We start from the raw sequence: 17,641 nt of genomic DNA on the forward strand, positions 1-17,641 counted from the left end.
CTATATGGATTATCAGTTATGTTGGCATCCACACAGAAAACAAAAAAAAGACCGGTGGAATGGAGTATTCCGGGAGAAGGGGAGAGGGCAAAATAACCTTAACCGCTACCGCGCTACCACGTTTTCCCGCTGTGCGCTGGAATTTCAAAAATGCGCGGTTTGTGACAAAGCCAGCTCGTCATCCGCGTAGCGCAGGTAACGCCCATGACGAGCTGGCTTTGTCATCCGCATCGAAGGGGTTAAAGAAATGTGGAAGGGGCTGAGTGCTAAGGCCTTTGGAACACCACACTGAAAGAATTTGAATGCTAATGTTTAGGTCGTCAGTGAGACAGCCTGTTTATGATCATATCTAGCAGAATAAGCCAGCATAGCGTAGGGTCTCTCTCTCATATCTTATTTAAGCTCTCGGGTCCCGATTCACAAAAGTAATCTGAGACAAAATCCTAACTTTACAACTTTGGGTATTCACAAAGGGCATTTAAGATTAGTAAAGTTAGGATTTTGTAGTAGTTAAACTTAAGTTTATGTCTTAAGTTAAACTTAAAACCAAAACTTAAGTTTAACTGAGACAAAATCCTAACTTTACAACTTTCAGTATTCACAAAGGGCATTTAGGAGAAGTAAAGTTAGGATTTTGTCTCAGTAAAACGTAAGTTTTACTTAAGTTGAATTTAAGACCAAAACGTAAGTTAATTTAGACAAAATCCTAACTTTACTACTCCGAAATGCCCTTTGTGAATACCGAAAGTAGTAAAGTTAGGATTTTGTCTCAGATTACTTTTATGAATCGGGAACTTAATTATGAAGGGGTGGAAGACAATGTGGAAGGTAGCAGATACTATAGCAGGATGAAGAGGATTAGATGCAGTATGTGGTGGATTGTGATGATTCAATCCCCGAGTATTCAATGCCCATACTCGGGGATTGAATTACAGTAGTGAAGGCTGGGTAATATAAGTTTATATTAGTGTTGTCATTCCTAGTATTTTTTTTCTTCATATTAACGTCCCAGCCTTCTGCACGATGATAAATATGCACGATTTAATTTGAAGAGTCCCAGAAATTTGAGTAGGCATACAAAAAGCAATAGATTACTTTTTATGAATTTACACATCTGTGAAGTTATAGATTACTGCACTGTAGAGATGTGGCTTTTGCCCGAAGTTCAGCTGAAGATAAGGCATGGTGAGAAATATTCTTCAATTCACTAACTCTGAAGCCAAAGAGAGTGATAAGATAGCAGCTGCAGTGTGTGATTGAGTGTGTTCTGTGCACTGCAGAGAGTAAGTAGTAGGTACACAGAGGCTGACAGTGGTTTTATCATGATGAATTTAATAACGGACTAGTCTGTATCAGTTTGTGTGGCTGTAACATAAAGAAAGACAGACATTTCTTATCAAGCTACAAACAGTGACCACAGTTATTCTAAATATTAAGCCAAATCATGGAAGAGTGCAATAGCTACCATAAATATTGCCTGCAGTGACATTGTGGTCCTGCCTACAACTGGTGTTTGGGCCAGTTTAGTATCATTGTGACATAAAAGAACATCTCCCTCTTCTGACAGGTCATTGTGTAAGAAACTCTAACAGACATTACTGTGGGGAAGATTCAAAACTCTTGGAGAACACCATATAATATTGAAAGTTCTAAATTCTAAGTGTGCCTCGTCATGTTGAGATCTTGGCGGGGCACAAGATCTTGGTAGTCTCAAGGGATTCCCAAATCCCATGAAACGTCTGCTGGAATTCTATGTGCAGATATCTATGTGTACCTTACACATCACTGCTTAAAAATGCTTACTCTGTTGACCATTTACAGGGCATCTACTTCGTCCAATGGCGGTCAGGCAGACGCTTGTTTAAAACACCCAGGAGCACTAGAAGACGTAAGTGCCCTCGGGGCAAACACTTGAGAATCTAGAACAGAAATCTGAATGATCTTGAATTGCATCTACAAGTAGAAATACTGCTGTTGCTCATTTAGGTTGGGTATGCAGGAAAAGAACGTCTCGTGGTAGAAGTTTCCACGCAAGTTAAGTGTATCACGATAGAAAAATTGACCAGACTTGTTAACTGCACTCTGCTTCAATATATTAAAAAAACAGAAAAATCTTGCTACCTTCAAAATAGGAAGAGGTGTGAGAGGGAGGTGAGATGTAAGAGGGACAGTCAAGAATATTTCAGACTCAGGATCAGAGATGTTGTACATGTTGCGGGTTTATTTAGCAGGAGCCCAGCGACAGCTCTGGATTCCTGCATAACTGTGTGCTGCTAGCCTGGGTTCAGCCGGACTGGGAACTGAAAGCAGCCCTGGCAAATTTTTTCAGACCAGCCCCCATCCGGCATGAAGCTAGCCAGCCCCCGTGTGGCGCGTAGCGAGCGAGCGGAGCGAGCGAGCCGGACTATCACTAGGGGGGTTTGGGGGGATTTTCCCCCCGAGAAATTTTTGGAAAACGACAGACCAAAATGGTGAATTTTACAGCACATTTTCATCACATATTCAAATTGGGTGGTCAAATTACAAGGGGAATAGTTGACAGGCATTCCAGAAAAGTAGGGAGTTTCCCTTTGCTCTTGAAGCCAGGGAAAGTGCGATCATACTAATAATAGGCTGGTATAAATTGAGACCGAAGTAGCTGTGGGATTGTGCCTTATCAAATGTTTTTGACAAGGGTATTGGGGAAAGTGGTGGTGAAATTCGGAAAGGCCACAGTGAACAGAGCCTGTATTCCAAATATCTACCAATTTGAACATTCAGGAGGAGAATCAGCAGACAAGCAGAATGGTGGGGCAGGCAAATGGTATGCTCGCGGTAGACCCAATGCAATGTGACTAATCTGAAAATGTTTGAACGAAGGGCTCTAGCTTACATTCTAGTGCTGGAAAGAGTAAGGTGCATACAAACATGAAGTTCATGGGGTCTTTATTAGGGGATTGCTCACAATGGGACTACTTTCTATGCACTATTGTTGACATGCTGTTACAAGTTGCACCCGAGTTGTAGAATAGGCGGTCGTTGGTTGTCTGTGTGTCTGTAAGGGGGCGTTTTTTTGTGGTTAGGTTTAGAGGATGCCAGGAGTTGTGGGCAAAGAAAGGTCCAGGGTGATTATAACAGGTGTGGATATCATGTGGGGGCATCATGTTTGGCCAAGGGAGATGGAAAGTAGGGATCAGGTCAGTGGCAATAGGGATACATGGAAGACCGTTACACATAATGTCAAGGGTACGAATAGCTAGCTACACAAAAAGGCACAAGGGTGCACTATTACCAGAAAACAAAAGGAATCGTAATCCCAGTGTTACAAGAGAAGAACATACCTCTAGCGGAAATAGATAAAGTGCGCAAAGAATGGGAACATTTAGTGCATGTTGGGGCTGTCTCAAGTTAAGCATATGGTGTACTTACATGATGTGGCTGCCCTAGTTTTGCTGCTGATGAGAGAGGGTAAGGTAGACACAAAGGGGAGATATCTACTGGGACGCTAGGCGGTCAGGAAATATGTGTCATTAAATTGTATGTGCTGAATGTAGATGCTAGCATTTTTGGGAATCAATTCTAGATTATACTGTTTTATAAAGCAAAACTGGTGTAGGTGGGAAATACAAGTTTTGTTCTGGACAGACATGGGGCTGGATTCCACCAAGAGACAGCGCTAAGCCATGGGTGGTGACAGTGACTCAGTAGGGAGACCCTCTCGAGTACAACATGTTCAACAGTAGGGGAGCACATCCAAGGACCAACTTCGGGTTCAAGAAATAGTCTTAAGCAGAACTCTGGGAGGCACACTCTGAAAATTAAATCGGTGACTCCGTATGCTCCACTGAACTCTGGGATAGAGGCTGAAGCTGTGAAGCAAGATGCAAAACAAGATGTGCTGAAGCCAGAGCCCAGGTGTGGAGAGCAAGTAGGTGGGCATGAGCACGGAGTGCAATGGGGGAGGAGACCAAAACGAACAGACCACAACCAAAGCAACCACAGTAATGGCATCATAATGGCCAGCAGCGGCCCATATTATGAATGTGTTCTGTGCCATGCAGGAAAGGAATAGAGCCACACAACATTTGTTTTCAAAACATGCTGTCCACAGTGCATGCACTAACTGTGTAACTCTGGAAGTTAGAGAGGTAACCACCGCTTTATTTCTGAGATACGGTGCATTGCAGTGAATGGGCTTACTAAGAGAATACCTAGCTAGTACATTCACTGTAGACAGCGAAGTAATGTTAAAAATTGGTATATGGTTCCTTTTAACAAGTTTATGATAGTGGATTGCTGACTTTTCTAGAAGCATTCACCTCCAGGATGTGACTTGTCATGTGACTTGTGAACATTTGTGTGGGGTGAGTTGGCATGTCCAGGGTGTACCACCATCCATAGAAAGTGGCGAACAAGAAGGCACCTAGGTCCATTTACAACTCACCCATGCTGTTGGTTGTCAGCACACGTGTTGTGATGGTGGTTGCAGAATCATGAATGACAGTTATGTAATGTGGAGTAATCAACCAGTGGCTGAGGGGGGGGTGGCCTATTCACCCTGAATATTGATGGTAGAAGCTTTGCAAGACAGCTAAAAATGCCTCTGCCTAACCTAAAAATACACTGCATCATATAAATCACAACTATGAGACGAAGCTTTGACATTCATGATAAACCTGACTAGTATACATGATGAGAGCGCGGCTTAGCTACTGATCCACGCTGATTGGCCATCCTCAGGCAGAGTGATCACACATGGCAGGCATCAACAGGCACACTTAATAGCCTGCTGGCCTTAATACCCAGAAATGCTTACATGTCATGAAGAGGGCTGGCTTATGAGACCCAGCCTTCCTGTGGCTTTAGCATGATCCCCATCTGCGGATACGGAGGGGCCCTGAGAACGTTTTCAACAAATTCTCACTGTTAACAACGCATACAATAACATAATAACTCTACAAATATATGTATAATTTTTTTTTTAAAACATGCTGAAATAAATAATAACTCTACAAATTGGTGGCTGAACAGCGAGAAGTGGTTGGCGCTTCCTGTTTCTGAGTTGTGCTGTCTGCATCTCATGCACTAACTGGAAGTTGCCGAGTTAATATAAGTAACCACCCGTCTGGTACATAGATCGAAGTAAAATATCTCATCAATAATTTCAAAGCTCAATAAGTCGCAATTAAGCCCAGCGATTCAATACATCACAAATCTCAAAGCCAGGTTTGAGGCAAAAATGTATACATCATATTTATTCACAATATTCAACGATTCTTATGGTACATACACCTAGACTTAGATATATACAATATCTATTCAAATGCCAACACCACAGTAACAATATTAATAACAATGTATGTACACCCTGGAGAGACCCAGGCTCAACCCCCCAAATACCACAGTCAAACTATCAATCACACTACAAACATTCCATTCAAATCACACATATAAATATATAATGCAAATTCAATAGAATCAAGTAGAATTGTTATAAAAGAAACAAGGGCCAAAATAAGAATCCTTATATGTACGTGGGCCAACTTATTTCAAATACATGTTGTACATAGACCCTAGATCCTGTATTATATGTTGGATCACTCGGTTCATGAATGATAGGATTAATCGTGTATTCTGGTCCCTATGTTCCAAACCAATGTAAGTTCTCTTACCCTGCTTGCCAAGTTAGTGTCTGAACCCTTGGCCGGCCAATTTTGTTCAAAACCAGGACTCATGAACCCTTCCTGTGCACAGTGCACCGGCTCAGAATAGGATCCTGAATGCTTCTTTCAGTCTCGGCCCGGGGCAGAAAAACGGACTCACTCACCTCACTCAGGCGGCAGGCCTGCTGATGCTGACTGTAAGGTGTTGTGCTACCTGAGCCAAGGGGGTATGACGGGCAAACTTCGCTCAGATTATATTATGACGGGCAAACTGCGCTCAGATTATATAGCATTTTCCCCACCAAAGTAAGGAATGGAAAGACCCACAGTCCTTGCTTGTATTACCTCTTTGAAATGGAAGTAATGTCCGGATTAGAAATGTATTTTCCATTTCATAACGGACAGATCCTCTATAGTGTAAAAACAGAATTTATAACACAGCCCAACTTTATTGGAAAGCATTAACACTATAAACAGAGTTGTGGCGAAGGAAAGAATTTACTATCGCCGTCATGGAATTGTCAAGAAGTTCAATAAGATTTGGGGAATTCTTTTAACAATTGAACTTTGGATCTACTGATACAAAATTGGAAAAATATGTTGTTTTTTTCCACAGAGTTTATATAGCGCGAACTTGACCCGAATCGGGTATCGAGCCGCGCTTTACATAGCACCAGTTGAATTACATGAGAACACATTCATTTTTGTTAGGCACGGGGAGATTAAGTGATTTGCCCAGAATCACAGGATGGTCAGTGTCACTCGAACCCAGTTCCCCGCATTCGAGGGCGACAGCCCTAGCTGTTAGGCCAACTCCTAGTAGAAAAGAAACTAAGGCTATGTGGTCGCTTGATTTAAATTGATATGTGCTATATTACCTTCTATGTTGAGGCCATTTAAAAAAAAAGAAAAACGAGTCTGCTGGAAATCCCGATTGATACAGGAATGGGATTTTATTCCCCTTAGAGATTATTCGTTTAGTGGGAATGCCCGCACATTCCATCCCCACCACCTGTGAAAGGTAACTGAAATGTAGTAGGGGAAAATGCTCGAAATAATGTCAAAATCACCACGCACACCAATTTACGTGATTATTCCTCGTGCTCAGCACTGGCGCGTTATTGGAGAGAATTCCTGCATGCTGTTATTAACGCTCCATGCAGTATTGGTGATAATTAGGTGGAGATTTCTAACTTGGCCTGTCTATCGATGGTGCAGCAGGTGCAGTGGCACCGGGGCCAGGGCGTGTGACGAACACTTAATTATGAAAGTCTTTTAACGTCCAACCGGACATTTACCTTGCTGGTTTTCGGGCCTCTGGTCTTGGAGAGTTAGGTTTTATACCGGGTTTGCCGTCTTGAAGCCTGCTGTTGGTGGGGTCACGGGACGGGGTGGCACTGGCACTATGGCAGACACAGGGGGATCGGGGGGGCTAGGCGGCGGCGCTAGCCAGCCACTGCCAGTAGCCACTGTAGGAATAAAATTATGCAGGGGCCGGCCGCTCAACTACAGTCCGTCCGTGCGCACCTCTGCTCCTCTCGTCAGTCACGCGCAGTTAATTGCCCAATGCGCATGCGGGAAATGGAATTCTGCGCGCTGCGCACAGGCACCTCCTCCTCGCTCCGTCTGTTTATGTTAGGTTATCACAGGCTGTGACGGGCGGACTGAAAATCGGCCCCCAGCCACAAAACCGTCCCCCACCCCCTCCAGCCTACCGGGGGATTGCCAGTCCGGGCCTGCACCTGCTCACAACCTCCAACAACATGTACCAGGGTAGGCGGTGGGCTTCTGCTTGGCAGCTGGCACAAAGGAAAGAACGCTTACAAAATAAATCTCCTCCTGAGCAATATTAGAGAAATGTATAAGAATCAATCAGTTCAAGTCATCAGTAAATTGATTGTTCAAAGGAAAGAACTCTCAAGTTGTATGTGCCAGCACCACGTGGCCAGCCCTACGGCCACTACGTCACAGTATCACTCCCTCTGCCCCACCCAACTGCAGTGACCGGCTTGTCACGTTCTAGTGTTTCCAAATACTGTGCATCCACCAGACACTCCTTGAGGGCTGGCTTCCACACACCTCACACCCATCCATCACAGGTGTCAATGGTCAGGTGACCCTTCCAATAAAAGGGGCCAGGAGTACGTGCTCTGAGCCCATTCCAGATAGTATAGCACTTCTTCTGTGTGGTCATTTCTAGCTATGGGGGCCTTTGGCCCCGCCCTTACACCAAGCTTCCAAGCACAGAATGTGCAGAGCTGCCCGCTCTAGGGGCCCTGACTATTCAGGGGTAAGCAGGGTAAAGTTAGTTATTTCCCAGAAATCACACGTTATGTATAGAAATCTCAAACTATAGTCCACTTGTCCCTGGTGTCATTTGGCATTCAGATTTCAGGCAGAGCCAGGTCAGTAAATGTGGTTTTGCGTCAAAATTGAATGGTTGTGTTGTTCCTGCCCTGTTAATCCCCTTTGCTTGGCTAATAACGGGGCGGGGCTCTGTGGCATAAAGCAAATTTGCACGGTGCTAGTGTCAACTTTTGGCGCAATATAGCTTTTGTATCTGAAATGTTTATTGCTGCTTCTTTGTGTGCTGCAAAGTACCACCTTTCATCACACCATTGCGTGTGCAAAGGTATTGTCATTTCAAAACTGTGTTGTTTTAAAGTAGGGGACGAAGGTCTCAAACAGCAATTTGTGTAATGACACAGGCTACATTGCTGTTGGAAATGCACATCCCCGTTTTTGAACCTAGTAAATTCGTTTATCTCTTACACATAGAAATTCTAGTACATTTTAACTCTCCTCAAAAATAATGACCTCGAGTCCAACTATATTAATTAACCCTGGATGTACAGAAATTCTGCAATCATAAAACCTGAGGGAACACAGCCCGTATCTTTGCAAATCTCAGCCAGGAAATAAAAAAGCAAATTTTGATAGCATTTGCATTAGATAACTTACAGGGCTGAAAGGTTCATTTAGCTATGGATGCTTGCAAAGGAACATTCATCACGTGGGAACAAGGCAAATATGTCGAGCAAGCATTTTTTTTAGCAGAAATTGTGCTTCATTAGTCTCAGCGCCCTAAAAGCAGACTGACTCGTTTCAGCGCTCCGCACATTAGATAAATACTTAAATAGACGCTTCCTGTCCCACTGGTGGCCCCTCTGACCTCTGGTCTTCAGCTCTGCCCCTCGCACGGTTGCCCTACATGTACTAACTTCGGCCCTACCTACCTGTTAACCCCGCGCTCCTATTCTGCTGTGCATTATCGAATTGAAATTCAATTTGGAAAAATGCAAATAACACTCACCTGGCGGCGGGCGGCAGACAGGCCACTGCAGGAAGTTGGACACTGGGACAGGCAGGGCCAGGAATAATTAAATTATGGGGTGGGAGAGGGCTTCTTGTTGTTTCAGTCTCTGGGTTCTGGAATTCTGGTCACGCCGCGCGCACTTTTTATTGCGCATGTGCCACCACCAACAGCCGCGCCTGCACCCCTCCCCTCCCCCTCCCCCTCCCCCTCCCCCTCCCCCTCCCCCTCCTGAGGTGATTGAACTGAACTGAAGACTAGCGGCAGCCCGGGCGTGCACGCGACCCACCCACCCACTAAAATGGCACTGCTGCGCCAGCTCCAATGTATTTATCCTGAACAGAACGCAGCTGCAGTCACAGGTGATTGCAATTCTGTTGAGATTGTTTAAATTGTGTGTTTTACCGCAAGGAGGCTCCGGAGCGAGTGACACGCACGCAGTGTTAAAAAAACGGCACCAGCCCCACCCTGCAACAAAACCGGCCCCCGGCCAAAAAACCGGCCCCCAACCCTGGCAGCCTACCGGGGGATTGCCCGGTGCCCGGCATTGCCAGTCCGGGCCAAGTAGGATCCTTGTGTCAGTGGATTCACTTGAGGATGCATAGAGGGAAAGTTTTGTTGTTCAGAAGTAGCTACATATGCAGGCAGCCACATCTGTGCAGATAGATGTAGTACCTCGTGTTCCTGATTCCCAGCTATGTTACGACCGCCGTACTGCAAGTTTTTCATGGTTATAATAGGATTTGTCATGCTACTACATCAGTGAGGACATACTTGCAGGAAACTTGTATGCTCCAGGGTCGCGGTTCCTGCTGGAGGAACCCTCAACAAGAATTACAGGTTTGAGTTCTGTGACAGGCGTGTATCTCTAGCCACTGGCAACCCTTTTATGGAATGTTGCTTATAAATGCCTAGGTTAGGGCTGTAATCGTGCAGAAAAATAACACCTCCCATGGTAAGCGCCTGATGACCAAACAGGCATGGCTGGCAGTCATTACTGCACACTGCAGTCGTGTCGTGTTTTTTGTTCAATTGTTATATAACGTGTGAGGGACATGGCCAAGCTAATGTAAAAATTATGCCTATCCAGGCCAAAGTTTTTCTTTTGTACAACAGGGGAAAGTTAGCTGCGATGCCACTGACAGTCATTTGGAAATAGCTCCAGGCATCTGCTGCATGATCCTACAATCTGCTATGAAGGTTAAAACATGATCTTAGTTAAAATGCAGTTTTCGATAGTTGATGTTGAATTCTCTAATGTATTACAATCGGTTGGCTCAGCTCACCTAACTCCAAAAGGCTCTGGTCATCCAACGAGGTATTTGAGAAAGAAAGTACCCTGAGGTTCTTGAGATGTTGAAAACACTGTATTATGGATGTCGCCGTCTCCAATATTCCCGCACCGTCTGGGAGAATGAGTTCTTCCAGATGAACCAGCGTAACCAAAGCTGTTGCTGTGTGGAAAGAAACAGAAAGTTTAATCGGCCACCATCATGTATATTTCTATATCCAAACACCGTGTGGCTCATGTCTGCTGCTCACAGTTATATAACCTGACGACTTTTATTGTCATTTTATATATATATACATTCAATATTCAAAACTGTTCTCTGGTTTAAACATGTAGCAGGATCTATGATAATCACACAATATTATTAAAACCTGATAACCTGTGGCCGCATTACGTTTGGGGCGCATTGGCCCACTCTGCACGGTGGCACATCTGTAACTGTGTGCGCTGGGTACCGACCGACACAGAGGGAGCACCCTACTACTGGGAATGCACTCTTCAGGGTGCAAGCAGAGAGGCACACCTGCACTGTGAACAGCACATTAGTGAAAGGCTGACTGGCTATTTGAAGATAGACGTCAGTCTCTCAATGGATGGCACAGACCCAGTTTCAAAGGGGGCAGAAACGCCACTTCACGCAGCTGCAGTGAGCGATTACACTTGCCTGCAAAGGGATGCCTGGGGGGTCCCTGGCCCCCCTCTACCATCCTTTCAAAAGGCACACTCGCAGGCGAGGGACTGTGACTAAGTGCCACCTGTACGTGGAGCAGAGTCAGTGGGTCTCCTGGTGGCCTCTTTGCCTCTGCACTTCGTTCGATAACATGCTGCAAGCACAAAGGAAAAGTAGTTCCTCATGTATATGGGGCCGCATCCGATACAAATGAGGGAATGGTCCCTTGAGATCACAACCGGGGGGCTCAACATGTGGACACAAACACCCGCTGCACCCCCCCATGGCCAGGGGCCCTATTGTGTAATTGGTGCACTTTCCCTGTTTGCGCCCGTTGCACCTTTAAACAGGTGACCGGGCGCAAACAGGGAAAGTACGCTCTATTACATGGAATGCGCTGCCCCAGGGCAGCCGCAAACTCCCGCTGCCCACGAGGCAGGGCATTCAGATGAAAAACAGAGTGGCTGCTTTGAGGCCGATCTGTGTTTCACAGGGCAGGTGGCAACCCGCCTGTACTTTTAAAGGGGACTAGAGACCCCCATGCAGGCGGGTGCAGTAAATGACTGCACCTGCCTGCAAGGGGATGTCTAGCGGCTCCATGTGACCCCCTTTCCCCTCTGCAGAGGTCTGTAATCAGGGGGCACCCTGACAGCTTCTTTGCCTTTGCGCCCATGTCTATGGGCATGGGCGCATGCGCAAATGGATTCCCTCATTTTCATGGGGCCACACCCCATCCAAATGAAGGATCACCCTTTGAAGATAGCGCTGGCCCTTTATGGCGCTATCGGTATTACAGAAGGGGACTCACCAGCATCTGCGGCCCTTCTGTAATACCAAAGTGCACAAGCAGCACTTGAGCTTGTGGGCATAGTCCTGATAGAACAGAACTACCAGGGTTCTGCAGGTAAACCTAGGATATGGAATGTTAGATATGGGGCTTTGAAGAGCAGAGCCACTGGGTGCATTAATTAGCAGCCTGGAATTGTGTTGCTTCAACAGTTCTCTGCTTTCAGGTCAACATCCTGTAATAGCACCGGGCCCAGGTCAGTTGTGCTTGAGCCACATTCTAATGAACTCGGTTCAGGATTGTTTATGTTCGTTGTTGTCCATTGGTCCCTATTTTATTGTACAATAAAGTACACTTTGCTCTGTGTTGCATCGTCTTTATTTTGGCAACAAAGATAGGACACAGATCTACGCCTGCACAGCACCCAGTATCATCTTAAGGATTTTTGTGGCCCTGGCTCAGACAAATTTTGAAAGCCTCTGTTAAGAACAACTTGGAATTTTATCACCCATTTTCTGCTAAGTTCTGCAGATGCCACACAATACTCAATTATATGCTAAACTTATTGGTATAGCCGCACGTAAAAGCTGCTAAATATGATTTGCCCTGGACCCCGAAAATCCATAAATTGACACTGGGTAGACAGAAAGCGAGTGAGAGGTAGAAGAACGCAAACAAAGGGAGAAAGACTGAGATAAAGAAATAGACAGGAGTGATATAGACAGATAGAATGTTCACCTTCCCAGTGAGCCCCATGAAAGGTGGGCCCTGGTCAATGGACCACTTTGTCCATGCCTCAAACCGTCTCTGACAGCACCACAGCTTATCAACTCATTCCCTTTCCTAATGGATAATGCTCTTGAGAGAATTGTGCTTTTTGAACAAGGGAGCCGTCACATTTATGAAATCGTGATTGGTAGGACAGTGCAGGGCGATGATGTAGAAGTTGTAGGTTAAAGCAGTGTTTGGAGATAAATTGAAGAATGTACATGTCCGTAGCAGTCATCTGAATGAGTAAGTTTTAGTATCTTCTGGTGCATCATATGTTATAAACGTCTGTTTTTTGTTGTTGTCTGTCTTGTCATGTTTTTGTTTTTATGCATTGACTGGGTTTGGTTGTATAGAAACAAGCAATAGCAAAGCAAAGCTGATAGGCCTTGCCTTTGAAGGATATCAGTCTATCTTTTGGCTCTGCCAGTTATTGTTGACAATGCTAAAACATTGACAAAAAATTTGGATCAAGCCTACCAGATATCACACCTGTCTGTCTGGTTGCAAAAGAGCTATGCTGTTGTGGGCTTACCAAGAGTTTACAGGGGCTAGCAGTCCACCCGTTGTTTTATCGTCCCTCACAGTAGCTTGCTCCTTACTCAAAGGCTATTCGTGTCCCATCTTGTGAGTTAGTACTATCCCTGGAGCATAGCCTGTTTACCATCTCTCTGTTTTGCTGGTTTCTATCTTTCCATTACTGACTTTTAGGAAACAATGTTTTGACTGCACTGCAAGAGACTGTGTATGTTTTCCAGCTCTCTCTATCTCTTGTCCTTCTCCCCTCCTCCATATACATGTCCATGTGCATCAGCTCTGCCTTGTGTGCTTCTCCCTGTGGTCAAACGTCCCAGTGCTCAGTTTGGCTTGTTGCGTTCTTCCTAGTACGCTTTTCACCCGGCTCCCCATGTTGCTTCCCTGTTGTTTCTGCTCCCCCGCACTCACCGCTGCCTCCCACCTACACCTGTTGCCTGTAGCTCCCCACCACACCCACTTGGTCCTTCCTACTTTTAACATATTTTTGAGAGGGTCAGGCATCAAATTGCTGTTGACCCCATCCCCCAACCCAGAAAACGCCTGTTTGCACTACTTCAATGTCATATATTAATTTACCTTCTCGTAGTTCCCAAATAATTATATATATCTGCATCATACATGGTAACTAACCCCCATACAAAATTATGTGGCTGGCAGCATCGCTGCACCTTTTAAAAAAAAAGTATTTATTTAGTTTAAATTGTTGGTCAATCTGTGCAGCATCTTGCCTCTGCTGTAGAGTATTGACACAAGGCATTGGCACGGCATTTATGTCCCATAGGCAACATCTATTGGCGTTGCCAGTGCTTGTTCCTTTTTTTTTACTCTGTAACCATCCTCAGAGTGATGACACATGCATAACCATACACTTGCACATACGTATGATGATGCTACGATGGCCTTTTTTCCCTTTCCATTTACCATTATGTGGTGGCACCATTCTGAGATGGTCAACATATTGTGGAAGAGCAATATTAAGGAACAGACCAGTAGGAAATTGCAGCTGCCTGGCCATACAAAATAAAGAAATAAACGACGTGAGAAATAAACGACGTTAAAAGAGATGCGTCTGTGTGTGGGAGCAACAAAGGAGCAGAGGAACCAACAAAATGCTGCTGAGAGGCTTACAGTAACGGTGAACAGGGAGGCCAAGGGAGCAACTGAGGAGCTGGGCAGGAGTGAAGGAAAAAAACAGAAAAACAGCCAAAAGAGATAGGGAGTGGCAGAAGAAACAACAACAGGCGAGCTGGAGGGGAAGCAATACAGAAAGCACAGCGGGAAGGGGTATGAGACAGAAGAAATACACAGGGGAGCGTAAATAATAACACTTACAGTCCCATGGAGTGCTAAAAGCAAAAGAGAAAAGTTACTCCCTAAATGGAAGCAGTCGAAGGATACAAGTCATCCATTTGAAAGCATAGTAAAGAAGTTGTGCTCTTTTGCTCTTTTGGAGGGTCAAACACAAGAAGCGTAAGGCAAGTCAAAGAATAATTAACAACCGGTGAGATTAACAATAAAGCATACTAACGATAAGCAAAGGGCTGATCCAAAACCCCTGTAAGTATTGGTATGGTACACAATAGGTCTTTCGATTAGAGACAGCTAATGCCGTCTGTGAGAGAGACCTAAAAAGAAGATATCTTGCACACCTTTAAGTGGAAATTGTGATACATTTTGTTGACCTTTGTTCTGTAATGTTCATGTTTGCCACATGCTTCCCTACTGATTCCACGTATACTGCTGACCTCTTTTAAGCTCACAATTTACTGTACAATAAATTAATCTTAATTTTCTCCGAACTGCATAATTTTTACAAATAGGGGGATTGCACTAAACATGTTTTTTAGGATGTGAGATGGTTCATCAGAAGTAAATAATTCCCTTGTAAATGAACACAACCGAGGGAAGGCCAACATTACAGCACATATTTTCTTTGGATTAGATCATTTTAACAATGTCTCTACCTCAGACTCAGAAATTACTTTATTCGAACTGTAGTTACGGATCATAAAAGTTCATAAATACATATTTCATACATTTTCCAATATAAATTATAGTGTACTATTAAAAACGATCATAAAAACAATTAATATACTATAATTCATTTGTTGACCGCGGCGTGAATTTCGCTGCGTTGAGGGCATATGAATGAGTGGGCGCGGTTCGGTCGGCCCCTGGCCGTCCTCCGCACACACCCACTGTGACGTCGGAAGGCCGGGGGCCGTCCAACGCACGCAACGGGTTAAAGAGAGGCATAAGAAAGATGTGACGCAATAACAAATATAATGGTCAGACAGCATTTTTAAAAAAGACATTCCTTGACATTGTCTAAATATGTATTTACTCATTATTGGCAATATAAACCTTTTATGATTGTAAGACCTGGCACCATTTGCTTGGGTCTCTCTTCCATTTTTCTGCTGTTGCCTCCCATGTTTTGCTATGTGTTTCCTGGTCTAGGTGCTTTGGGCACTTTGCCACTGCCATTCAGTGTCGAAGTGCAAGTGCTCCCCATTGTTAATGGTTGTAATGGATTAATGACTCCATGATTGGCTTATTTGATTTACTTGTCAGACCCTAGTACAATGCGCCATGTGGGCCCAGGGCCTGTAGATCAAATGCTGCTAGTGGGCTTGAGCACTGAAGCAGCTTGTAAAATGTGGCTCAGGCCTGCCATTGCAGAGCCTGTGTGCAGTCTGGGACTGCCATGTCGACTTGGCAAGTGCACACACTTGCCAGTCCCTAAACCTTACCCTTTCTACATGTTGGTCACCCCTAAGGTAGACCCAGGTATCTCCAAGGGCAAGGTGCATTGTATGTGAAAGGTAGGACATGCCCTGGTGTGTGTGGCATGTCCTGATAGTGAATTACAGCCAATTACGTTTTTCACTATTGCAAGGCTACCTGTTCCCATAGGCCAGAATGGCAGTTTGATTATAACATCTTATAATCCTAACTGACCTAGGGAACAAGGTATAAATTCGAGTTTAGTATGCCTGAACTCAGAATGTTAAAACACATCTTTTAGTGAAGGTGATTTTTACATTCGGTGTTTGAAAATACCACTTTTAGAAAGTAGGTTTTTTCTTGCCTAACCATCTAGCCTGCCTCTGCTAGGTTTGTGTACACCATGTCTGGTTTGTGAGTGAGAGGGGGCTGGAGAGGGCCTTGGCTCCAGCAGCCTGATGGGTCAGGGCGGGGCTGAATAGGACCTGCATTGAATAGAGAGTAGTGGGCGGAGATTTCCTTTCACTGACCTGAACCCTCATAGAATAGAGAGTAGGGGAGGAGATTTCCTTTCAGCTACCTGGGCCAGGTCTGCTCTCAAACAATGCTGTCTCCACCTCCAGCCAGGAAACTGCACAGAACTGGTTTTGGCTGGGCACAGGCACCCTCTGCCTTCAGATGACAAAGGATTTTGCAGTATAAATATTGGGCCCCAGACCCCAGAACTTTAGATCACTTCTGGGAATCAAGACAAGCCCTTTGCCAAGGAGAAGAACCTAAGAAGCTGAAGGAGGAAACTGCCCCTGTGCTGTTCTATTTCTGGGGCTGACCTGCAGTGGTTACTTATTTGCCAAGGAAAGGAGAAAAGGAACTTTGTGAACTTTCATCATCTTGAAGAAGAATCTCCAAGGGATTGGAGTGTGCTTGCCTCCTGTTTGAAATCTCAGGAATTCACCACCAGGTCCCCCTGAATTCCCTGACAGGAAATTTTACCTGCAGAGAAGTGCCTGCTGTTATTCTGGGTACCTCTAGTGTCTATGTGTTGCTGGGAGCTGGAAGTGTGATGCCGCCACCGCACCTGTTTGCCGTCGCATCGCAGACGTAGCGTGTCGCATCACCGGAGAAGAGTGCCGCTGCCACAGAGGTCACCGTCACATTACCAGAGAAACGTTTTGCAGGGCCTGTCACGGCTCCAAAGATCATCGATTTCGCTGTACTGCCGTTGGGAGTGCATGCATCGCATCCTCGTTGGCGCATCACGTCCAAGAAGTCATTTTGTAACATCGCACTGGATCATCACATCGCATCGAGGTGCCATCTGTCGCATCATCATCGGGCCGCAGTAAGAAATGACTAATCAAATTCCCACACAGTAAGGAAGCAACGCATCACCTCCCCTGCACTGCAGTAAGGAACCAATGCATCCACTCCCCTGAGTGTAAGGAACGGCGCATCAACTTCCCTGTGACCCTTTTGTTTGCATTGCGTGATGCATCCCAGGTACTTTGAGAGTAAAGTGTTGCATTTACCATCTAAGTTGAACTAAGCTATTTTCTAATATTTTAAAGAATTATTTGTGATTACAGTATTGTGGATTGTTGTCGTTTGGTCTTGTGTAAATTCTAGTAAAGATTCTTCTTTTTCTAAACTGGTGTGGTGTCCATTTGTAGTGTTTTCACTGTATAACTGTATGTGTTCACAAATGCTTTACACACTGCCTCTGAGATAAGCCTGTCGGCTCGTGCCAAGCTACCAAGAGGGTGAGCAGGGGTTATCTAGGAGTGTAGCCCATTACCCTGACTAGAATCAAGGGTCCCTATTTGGACAACGGTGCAAACAATTGCCAACTAGAGACCCCCAATTCTAACAACGATGTTCGAGGTAAAACTTGCAAAAAAATTAAATA

General features: G+C 44.9%; 1 protein-coding gene across 1 annotated transcript in view; it reads right to left on the reverse strand.

Moving 5' to 3' along the window:
• Positions 1-17,641, reverse strand: part of LOC144818170 (baculoviral IAP repeat-containing protein 1-like) — a 699,834-nt gene that overhangs the window by 206,654 nt on the left and 475,539 nt on the right. The window contains exon 13 of the mRNA XM_078675292.1: positions 10,242-10,409. Within this exon, the coding sequence (XP_078531418.1) occupies positions 10,242-10,409 (168 nt within the window). The remainder of the gene's footprint in view (positions 1-10,241; positions 10,410-17,641) is intronic.

The sequence above is a fragment of the Lissotriton helveticus genome, chromosome 2_1, assembly GCF_964261635.1.
Source record: "Lissotriton helveticus chromosome 2_1, aLisHel1.1, whole genome shotgun sequence".
Taxonomy (NCBI): Eukaryota; Metazoa; Chordata; class Amphibia; order Caudata; family Salamandridae; genus Lissotriton; species Lissotriton helveticus.